The following is an 11173-nucleotide window of genomic DNA, read 5'->3' as shown; positions in this document are numbered from 1 at the left end:
ACACAGAATGACAGAAAAAAAAAAAAAAACCCTTCCTCTGGAGCCTACATCCTATAAGGAGAGACAGACAACAAATAAATAAGAATAAATATATACAAACTATCAATAGTAATAATTGCTATGGAGAAAAATAAAGCAGGGAAGTGAGTATGGAAGCCTGAAGAGGAGCCTACAGTTTTAAATAGGATGGTCAGGGAAGACTTCACTGAGAAGGTGATATCAAAGTAGAGACTTTAGGGATGCAAATCTCAGGGAAAAGCATTCCAGGCAGAGGGAACCGCATAAGCAATGCTATACAGTGAGAACATGCTCAGTGTGGTGAGGGAATAGCAAAGAGGCCATGGAGATGAGTGGGCAAGGGGAAGAATGGAAGGAGATAAGGCTAGTGCAGTGTACGTACATGGGGTGGGAGAGAGAGCAGATGGCTTAGGCCGTGTAAGGGCTTTGGCTCCTTCTCTGAGTGAAATGGGAGCCTTTGGAAGGTTTGGGCAGAGGAATGCCTTGATTGACTGGATTCTTCCAGTTGCCATATTGTGAGCAAGGGCAGAGCAGGGATAGCAGGCAAAGGAAGTGTTGGCTTGAACCTGAGCCATCACAATGGAGATGGTGAGAAGTGGCCAAATGGTAGGCTTGTTTTGAAAGCAGAGCTAGTAGGATTTGGTGACAATTGGGTGTGGAGCATAAGAGAAAGGGGTTAATGGTGACCTCAAGGTTTTTGGCCAGAGTAGCTGGAAGGATGGAGTTGCCATTTTTTTTATTTTTTTATTTTTTTATTTTTTTATTTTTTTGGAGTTGCCATTTACTGCGTGTAGGGAAGTTGGTTGCGGGTGGTAGGTATTTGGTGTCAAGCAGGCTCCCTGAGGCCGGGATGGGAGGTTCAGGCTGCAAATAAAATTTGAGAGTATTCTCAGATCAAGTCTTCAACAGAGCCTGAAACAGGGATCCAAGTGTGGTTTATTGTGAGGGCACATTCAGAAGAAATCTGTGAAGGCCTCCATTAGTCAGCTAGTGATTGTCTGTCCCTTGAGGGGCAGGGGTGGACCTTGGAAGGCAAGTAGCTTGATAATTGAGGGCAGTTCTCCGGCAAAAGGACAGAAGGACTGTGGACCACTGGCAGGGGATAGACACAGTGAGGGACTGGGATGGGGATGTGGGTCTCAGTTCTGTGAAGGGGTCTGGGAGGGAATTCTACGTCATGTCTCTCCCCATCCCCTGCTGGATCATCAGCATGTACATTGTGTGTAAAGCCATGAGTCTGGATGGGGTCATGTAGATGGAATGTGTATTTTAAGAAGCAAGAGAAGAGGGTCAAGGTCAGAGCTCTGGGGCTCTCTGGGAAATGAGAAACCTACCAAAGAGACTAGAAGGAGCCACCGTTGAGGTTGGAGAAAACCCAGGAAAGTGGTGTTTTGGAATGTGAGTTCTCTTTTTTCAACCTTGTTCCCTCCTCCAATAAGCCACTTGGTCTGGGGAAGGAGGCTGAGGGGACTAGGACAGCCTTTGGGAGACAGGACTTCTCTTACAGGAGCCTTTGGGAGACAGGACTTCTCTTACATTCTCTTAAAGGAATGAAGGGAGATAGAATTTGGGGGTCATTAATATGATGGTGAGTAATTGGGGGTGGCAAACTCATATATTTTTGGTTTCCCAGGCTTCTTCCCCCTCCTCCCACTGCCCCATCTCACCAGTCTAAGCTCTGGGAATGCCCTTCTATTCCTGGGAACACCCTTCTGTTCCTCCTTCTGCACCATTCTGCTCCCCATCCCTTTCTCTTTAGAGCACCTCCTCTTTTACCTGCACAAGAATCCTCCTGTCATGTTCTCCTTCTGGGGCACTGACAATAAGCTACTACTGTCTTGCCCTACCTACGGAGCTTACTCTCTGGGTAGGCCATATGGCCAAGGCGTCAGTGTGATTGGCATTGTGGTGGCCACACTTGTGTCCACAGCAGCCCCCAGTCAGGGCATGACTCAGATCCTACTGGCTTCCACCCATGGTCATGGGATCCTCCTCCTTCCCTTGCCCTGCTCTCCGCTCCACCAGCAGGGAGGAGGGTCATAGGGCAGGTCTCTACAGTAGAGAGGAACCCAGTGAGTGGCCACCCTGGCCCAGACGCCCAAGTCCATGGAGATGGTACACCTGGCAGCCATTTAACTCAGCAGGGAGCTCCTGGCTACAGCTGTCCCTCCCAGTTGTGTGAGAACAGCCAAGGACACCAACATGGGACCAGGCTGGGTTGGGTAGTCTGATCCCCTCCAATTCTTTGTGCCCTGCAGACCTTCCATTTGGTCCTCTTCCTTGAGCCTGGGCTGAGCTCTTTGTGGATGATGTTGCTCCACACATGATTGAGTGGTGGTGGTGGTAGAAGGGGTCCTTATTTACTCACTGAACTTGACGCCTCTTTACAGGGGTGGCAGGGTGGTTGAAAAGCACCTCCGCCCCGATCCTGGCAATGCCCCTGAGGAAGAAGCCCTGGGAGCAGTATGGTCAACATTGTCAGCACTTTGCTTGGATTGGAAGCTATGGGACTGGGTTACTAATCTTTTTATTCCAAAGGAAACCAAACCAATCTTTAAAAAAAAAAAAAAAAGGTGGGCCAATTCCTCCAAACCTACCATGAAACCCAGTATGCAGACCACATTCAACAACCTCAACCCAGCACCTCCCTGAGTGTGTTTCTTGGAAGAGCCTAGAAGATTCCTGGATTGAGACTTCATGGGTTCAGCATTAGTTGGGCCTGTCTTTTGAAAAACAACAACAAAAAAATCCCCCACATTTTTAAGCTTTGCAGAAGTTTCCAGACCTAGCCTTAGGTGTCCTTCGACTCATTTCCATAGAGGGCAGCAGGGAGGTGACCCCCCACGGGGATGGGGCCATCTGTCCAGTCATCTTGCCATGTGGGTAGCCCAGGGAGGTGGCATCCTCTGGGAAGGGCTGCCCACCATGACCCCAGGAATGTTCAGTGTCTACACTAACTGGAGCGCTGAGGGAGGCCTGTATAGACACAGGTTTAAAAGAGACTAATTGAAATGTCTCTCATACCATATTCAACGATGTACCTTGACCTCTGAGCTTCGAGCCACTCTAATGATGGCCCTAACCTGTTATGCCCACCCCTGGGACCCAGGAGAGCTGCTGGGCATGCTGGCCACGAAGGCTGCCTTAGGAAATGAGGCTTTTAGGAGTTCTTACTCAGGGAATTTTAGGAGAACAAACATTTTATTGAACCAAACTCGGTGGCAAACAGAAATGATCTGTTAGATTGTCAATGGGGAAGGGTTTATTATGACTGCTGGTGGAATAAACAGTGGCTGGTTTCTGCCAACATTTATGGAAATAATGTTTTTAAGTTTTAAATGTGAGCTGTAAACCTAAGCTACTTCAGGGTTGTTGTTGTTGTTTTTTTTTTTTTAATTCAATACTGAAACTGTGGGGGGAAAGGTGGGTTGGTGCCAGAAAAAACATTCTCATTTAATAGTGTTTGCACATGGAACTGCTACCCAGTTTGTAGCGAGGCCCTGAGAAAAACCCACAACTAATCCTTCATCACAGCTGTCTGCGCTCTTGATCATCTGCCATCCTCCGAACAGCGACTTCTTTTTTCTGGTGACTGCAGGCTTGAATGACCTAGTGTGGAGAGTTTAAGCTATATACAAGGGGGGCGGGGGCGAGAAAGGAACCTCAAATAAGCCTCAGCCAAAGGTTTTGTGCATAGGACTTCCTGTGCCGGCAGCCAGGGGCAGGGCTGTTCCCCACCCTGTCCCTGCAGTGTCTCCCCGAGACGGAGGACATCGCAACAGCCAGCTTTGCCTTGTCTGACCCACTCCTGTCCCTGCACCGAGTCAGGAGCACTGTGGTTTTTTCCACACTTGGGTGCTTCTCCCTCCACCTCCAGGCCAGGTGTGGGAGCAGTTGACCCCCAGCACCAATCACTGCCCCCCAGGGGCCTCTCCCCAAATATCTGGCTTTGGTGGCTTGCTGAATGAACGTGTTGGCTCACTATTCTCTTGGAGCCAATGCAGTAGGATGCTGGTGGCCCACTTTATAAGAAAAGAATAAGAAGGAAATAAGCAATTTGGCCAAGAGGTACAGGATCACTTGGTTTTGAGGAGGCCAGACTATAAACACTGTTGCCAATGTCTCTCTGCCCTCCCCTCCCTCGGCCAGGGCAGTATGTAATCTCACTCTTACAGGAAATAAGAACTTGGAAAGTTATTGAAAACAAAGATTTTTTTTTTTTTAAAGAAAATCACATTAAACGTTTTATTTTGCTTATTTTCTACTGTTTTGTCTACTGGGTGAACCTGAGCCACACCCAGTCATTTGAGGATGCCGTTGTAAGGAGCTCTGTTTTCTCAGGTCCCTGAGATTTCTAACAGCTGTCCAGCAAAGCAGAACCCTTATTCTGAGGACTCTGGGATCTTCCTCAGCAGAGGGGGATCCTTGCTAGCCTCACGGGCTGAGCACCTTTTCAGGAGATAGGGGCTCATTCCTCTTCCCAGGAATGTTCTCTTTTAGAGGAGATCTGGGATTCCACTTGGAAAAACATTTGGGATCCAGGGCTTACTTTTGATCTAAAGAGCTGGTTGGTCCCTTGCTGCCAACATCTGAGAAGTGATCAAACAAGGACCAAAACACCATCAAGGATGACCGCTAACAGCTTCCGTGCTCTGTGCATGTCACTGAAGGGCCAGAAAGGAGACAAAGAGCAGAGGAAGCAGGTGCAAGGAGTGAGGGAGCAGTGAGGGCAGGGAGGCGTGGAGAGTTCAAACAGCAGCCGTGTGAGGACAGGTAGGGGACACGGGCATGGTGTTGGAACTGGCCCAAGAATCCCCAGGATGCAGTGGAGAAGCATGGCATGAGGAGGCGTGGAGATGCAGGGGATCAGAGCTTTCGAAGCCTGGTGTGGGCATGAAATGCTCTGAATTGGGGTGTGAGGGAGACCAGCCTTAGCCTGATCCCATGGGAACTCAGGAGCACAGATTCTACCCAGAACTGTCCCACCCGGAGGCAGGGAGGCAGGCCTCGGGTATGCCCATGCCAGTCGTAGCTCCAGGCTGCCCTGGGGGGTACAGGTGGCTCTTACTCCTGGGTGAGGAACTCCCATGGGGCTGAAGGCTATCCTCTGGATGAGAAGGCATTTTTGAGCATTTTAGCAGCCACCATGCAGGGTAGCTGGAGGATGGGTTCACGTGCAGAGTGAAGGGGATCTGGGTGGGGCACAACTGTGTCCATGACATTGGGTAACGGGGGAGGCATGGACGGCCTCCTGGTGGTCACAGAAGTATAAGGGGACATCAGGCAGATGGGATCAGTGCTGATGTTCTCTGAGCTTGATTGCTCCATTTGTCTCTCCAGATTTCTTTTTCAGCCTGTCCTGGGCCCCAGGGGCTTGGCCCTTATGGTCGACACTGTCTGGGCTCCTTATCCTTTGGTTTTGGGGTTGCCACTGGGATGTGCTGGCAAGAGATCGCAGGGAGGACCCTGCTTCCTTCAGGCTACACTTGGATGGTGGCTGTGTTCTGCTTGAGGCCAGAGGTTTTTGTCGTGAAGCTCTCTTTCCGGTCCCCTAAGAGCCCTGCACCCCTCACTGTTTCTGTTAACCGTGCCCACACTTTTATGACTAGTCTCTACATCTCTCTTGAATCATCCCTCTGAGTGTCTGATCAGGAGGAGGATAATCAGCCCTGGGCTCTACCTCTTGCACGTCCCTGGCACACCCAGCACCCAGCACTCTATTAAAAGCAGAGTCTGAGTCAGCAGGTCTGGGAGGGGCCTGGGATTCTGCATTCCTAGCAAGCTGCCAAGTCCTGCCTGTGCCCCTGGCCCAGGAGCCACACTGACAATTGAACCTGGGCCTTTTGTCAGAGTGAAGCGTATGGTCTTTGGTTGAGGGGAGGAAGAAGGAGGGAGGCAGGAGGAGGGGCAGGAGCTCCGCAGACATCCCTGAAATCCTGCTGCAAGAGTGAACAGGGCTGAGACTCCGAGAGGGTGGTCTTGGAGCAAATATGAACGCACAATTTTTGAGATTACTAGAGAAACTTTTTTTTTTTTAAACCATCATGATGTAACCCAGATACAAGATACATTTAGCAACTGTTTGGGGAAATAATTATTTATTTTAAAGATCTCAGAAGCTTTGTGTTAATGGACCACACGACCCTCAATTTTCATTAACATTAAACGTTTACCAGTCTCAAGACACGCATAATGACATATAATTTAGGTTTACAATGTTTTAATCATTCCCCTTCCATATGCATTTTTAGATCCTATAACATTAATTTAGATGGAAGCAAACCAATAAAAACTTAAAAACTGATGTGTTGGGTTTGTTTTCATGTAGTTCATATCTATGAAATAATACATGTATTAATGCATCTGTAATAAATTTATTAATACATTTGTATTATCATTACCTATTTTTGTATTGGTATTAAGTCAGTGTTCTTGGATTATTACATAATAATAGTCGAGTAACACAATCCCAATGTTGAGATGGAGGTTATTTTATATAGTTAAAGATAGAAAAGTTATCTTGTAATAGATTAGAAAAGAATCTAATTTATAAATATATAGTCTCTGGCACTTATTCTGTAGTGTTTTGCTTTGGCTACATGCAGAAAGTGTTTCAGTCTTATTCTAGATTTCATCTGACCCACAGATATTCCATCTGGTAGCTTCAGGCCTTCATTTTACCCCATAATGGGAGTAGGGTCTTTGATTTTGCTGCACTGCCTTTATAGCTACTAAGCCTATGATTTTTCCAAAGCTTGTACCAAGAAGAGGTGGCAGGGTGGAAAACGTGTTGTGCGAATTCCTTTTTCCTTAGGTAAAACACCATTACCAGTTTTTCAGTTGTGAAGATCAGGATCTCTCTCATGCCCCATAAAACCACTTTAGACACTTTGTGTCTTAAAATCAATGTACGGGCTTCATCACTTTTTACCACTGAAGACTACTTCGAAGAAGATGACTCATATTATAAAAATAATCATGTGTTTCATTTCTGTGCCAATGCATATGAGGCCAGTGGAGATGGCACTTCGGCAGCTTCCGGTGCTGCCACAGGTGCGTGTAGCGATGCCTGACTTGGTGCAAGGCAAGCCACAGGTGTTACTCATCATCTTCTGTGCCTCTAGGGCCTCCGCTGGTTCAAAGCTCACAGTTTATATTACATTTATATTATAAAGTGTGCTTTGGAATCACCTGGAGGACTCCTTAAAACACGGATGGCTCAGCCCTGCCCCCAGGACTTCTGCTTCATGGTGAGTTGATTGCTGGTCTGAGGACCATGCTCTGAGAACCACGGCTGTAAACAGTGCATGCTGAGCCATCATAAGAGGATCCAGATGCTATGAGATGGGTTGCTCAGTAGTCAGGAGGAGTCCATCCTGAATTCATGCTGTTTCCATGGAGCTCCCAGTTGCCACAAGAGTACAGAAGAGGTCAGCACATAGCATTTCATATTCCTTTTTAATTCCTCTGCTTTCTCATTGAATAGGTGCCCATACTTGATATCCCAGTCCTTGGCCCTCCTACAACTTTATTTTCCTCCCATGTCATTCCCTCTTACTTGGGTTCAAAAAAATGATTAATCATGAAAGAGGAAACCAAGTACTGAGTTTTGTTAGTTTAACAAAAAAATTCTATGACATTGTTAGGCACAGACTGGTCAAGGACAAGTAGCCCACTGCTTCTAAAAGAAAATGCTGCTTACTGGTACAAAACTAACCATGTTTTAAATTTATTTTTTAAAAGATTTATTTATTCATTTGGGAGAGAGAGTGAGCGAGCATGTGCTTATTTATTCTTTTGAGAGGAAGAGAGATAATAATCCTTAAGCAGACCCGCTGCCGAACATGGAACCCGATGTGATATGGGGCTCGATCCCAGGACCCTGAGACCATGACTTGAGCCGAAATCAAGAGTCAGATGCTCAACTGACTGAGACACTTAGACACCCCCAAAACTAACCGCATGTTTTTAGAAAAACAATAGTCTGTCCTACAAAATGGAGGGAACAAAGATGGATATGTCCTGCTACTCCTCACCTCCCCCCCCCCAACAAAACATCAGTCCTAAATTCTTTCCAATTTATTTTTTTTCCCCTCCAATTTTAACTATTAAAAAGAAACCTCAAGGGTCACTGGGTGGCTCAGTCAATTGAACGTCTGCCTTTGGCTTAGGTCATGATCTCAGGGTCCTGGGATTGAGTCCCATGTCGGGCTCTCTGCTCAGTGGGGAGCCTGCTTCTCCCTCTCCCTCTCCCTCTCCCTCTCTCAAAAAAATAAATAAATAAATAAAATCTTTAAAAAAATAAAAAGGAAATAAAAAGAAATTCCAAAGCTTCTAGATTATGCCCTGGTTCTTGGTTCATTTGCCCTTACAACATCACAACATTAAAAGGAAATAACCCCTTATTTTGCTGTGTCCCACCCCCAACAATTAAATATCTACATCCTAAATAACACTGCTCTCAAATGCTCAGTTTATCACACTTTTTCTAAAAATTTCAGGTCGTGGAGTCATTCTTTTTTTTTTTTTTTCTTAAAACAAGGAAAAGAAGATGAAGTGAGAGGTGAGTTTTGAACTCACACTGGAATGAGGGCCTGAGCACAGGTCTGGGATTAGCACAATACAGTCCAGAGCAGTTGGTTAAGGAGATATTGATGTGTGTGATGATGCCACCAAAGCCTTCTTATCCTACTGGGTGCCTCCAGAGACACTTCTTGGCCTATAGAACAAAGACCTGAGAAAAATAAAGACAAGCCCTACTCCACCTGTTTCATGCTCTAGTGAATTATCAGTGTTTATCAATGAGACATGGCACAGTTTATTTCCTCCTAAGTGGCTTTGGGAGAGCCTGCTCTGAAGGTGGCTAGACCTTCTCCATTTCAATCTGCTGGTGGTAGTGCCGAGCCTGCCGCTGGCCAATGTTCAGCTTGTACACAGAGCTCTTGTGCTGGCACTTACGGTGGCCCCACACTGCCCCCACACCTGCCAGGAGCAGCAGCAGACACAGGACGGTGACAATGGCAGCAATGACAGGGCCTCTGCTGAGGCTGGGACACCTATCCCCTATACATGGTTCCACAGTTGGAAGAAGCTCCTCATTTGCACCTGGGCCAGGGCTTTCCTGTCCCAAGAAGTCCTCAGACAGCAGGTATGGGAAACTATCCTGGACCTCAGGAGCAACGGTTTCCACTGGAGTTTGCGTGGCCGCCATGACAGTTGAGGGAATGTGATTCAGCATCTGCTGGACAGCAGTTGTTACTGTCTCCAGGGTAGCGCTGGTGAGTTCATAGGGTAGGGTGGCCATAGGAGACTTCTCTGTGGCAAACCTCCAAGCCACGGTTGACTGGTACTTGGTCAAGTCATCATCTCCCTTGCTGGGACTCTCAGTCTCAGATACATTTTTTGGTCTGAGAGCCAAAGCTTCCATATCTAGTGTTTGAGATGGAAGAACTGAACTACGGGTCATGTCCTCACTTGGTGTGAAGGTGGTATTCCTGGGCTTCTTAACTTCTACAGGAATGGGCTGATTAGTAGAAGTAACTAGAACCATTTCTTCCACCCCTACTGACCCATCTCCCTTATCCCCATCTTCTTCCTCTTCCTCTTCTTCTGCCTCTATCTTCCTCCAAGCCCCATCGGTCACAGGGTAGCCATCTAACCAGGACTCATCACTGCTGCTCACCATTGGGTCCCCTCTCCTGCTGGCAGTCCTGCCCACCAATGGCCCCGTGTGACCATCAGTGCTGCTATAGATCACCTTGGCTTCAGGTCCACTTGGAGCCAGTGTTAGGCTACTGTGGTTATCTCTAGCTGGAAACTGCTTTTTGGTGCCATCATTCATCTCCTTCTCCTGCTCAGGCTTGTGGAAGTTCTCAGGAGGAAACCAGAGCAAGTATTTCTGGTTTAGTTGGGATCCTGACACATCTGTGGGGACACTGCTTCCTGCGATGGACAAGCCTGTAGTTGGCACAAAGGCTGTATCCTGGGCTATGTTTTTTCTCCCCACAGAAATGGAGACCAGATGGTCCTGTTTTGGAGCGTCCTCAGATGCGTCTCCTGGACCTTTGTCCTCCTCTGCCTTTGTCTGGGAGTCCTCCGTGAGCTCTCTGAATGACACAGATCGGTCATCAGGGAAATTATCTTCATAGTCAATATGTGCCTCAGCCACATCTGGAAGGAGAGAAGGAAAAACCTCATTAGGTCCGAGGTCACAGAGCCAGCAGGGTAGAATATAAGAAAAGGAAATAAAGAGCATCAGGACTGGAAAAGATGACATAAAGCTGTCATTTATAGAAGATATGACTGTATCACAGACAAACCCAAAGAATAAAAACTGTTACAATTAATATATGGGTTTCTCAAGGACACTGGATCTTTCATCGATGTAAAATATCAACTGTATTTCTATATACCAGCAATACACAGATATAAAAATTTTAAAAGACACCATTTGCCATAGCGTTAAAAAAAGTCAAACACCTAGGAATAAAGCTTACAAAAGATATGCAAGATTTGAACATGGAATGATACAAAATACTGCCAAGCAAAATTAAAGACCTCACTAAATGAAGGGATACACATGGTCATGTAATGGAAGGCTCACAACTGTTAAGCTGTCAACAGCTGTCAACTCTGTACAAACTGACCTACACAGATTTAAAACAACCTTAATAAAAATCTAAGGCATTGACAAACTGATGCTAAAATTTATGGAAATGCAAAGAACCAAGAAGATTTCTTGAAATCTAAAAAATTTCAAGATTTATTCTAAAACCGAGTTACTTTTAAGACTGTGGTAATGACACAAGGATACATAATTGGATTACATTAACTTTAGGAACTTCTGTTTATCAAAAGCTACCATAAAGAGAGTTAAAATGCAAGCCACAGACTTGAAGATGTTTGTGACACAATCTCCAAAGGCTCTATATCCAGAATTTATAAAGAACTCCTACAAATCAATACTAAATAAGCAGACAAGCCATCGAAAAGTTGGCAAGATACTTGAAATTGGCACATCACAAAAAAGACATCTAAGCGGTCATTAAACAGGAGTATAGGTACTCAACATCCTTAGTAATAGAGAAATGCTAACTACAGCCATAAAAACATGTCATGCCATCATACCACAATGGCTAAAATTAAGCCATTAATT

At 46.1% G+C, this 11173-nt stretch overlaps 1 protein-coding gene across 3 annotated transcripts in view; it reads right to left on the bottom strand.

Annotated features, from left to right (window-relative positions):
- Positions 1–14: 14 nt before the first annotated feature.
- The window catches only part of SUSD5 (sushi domain containing 5), a 91649-nt gene continuing 80490 nt past the window's right edge, over positions 15–11173 (bottom strand). For all 3 annotated transcript variants that reach the window (XM_049099796.1, XM_049099797.1, XM_049099795.1), the window contains one exon: positions 15–10188. In XM_049099796.1, coding sequence (XP_048955753.1) covers positions 8882–10188 — 1307 coding nt within the window. In that variant the 3' untranslated portion in view covers positions 15–8881. The remainder of the gene's footprint in view (positions 10189–11173) is intronic.

The sequence above is a fragment of the Canis lupus genome, chromosome 23, assembly GCF_003254725.2.
Source record: "Canis lupus dingo isolate Sandy chromosome 23, ASM325472v2, whole genome shotgun sequence".
NCBI classification, from domain to species: domain Eukaryota; kingdom Metazoa; phylum Chordata; class Mammalia; order Carnivora; family Canidae; genus Canis; species Canis lupus.
The sequence above is the reverse complement of the archived record's forward strand: the minus strand, read 5'-3'. Positions and strand labels throughout refer to the sequence as shown.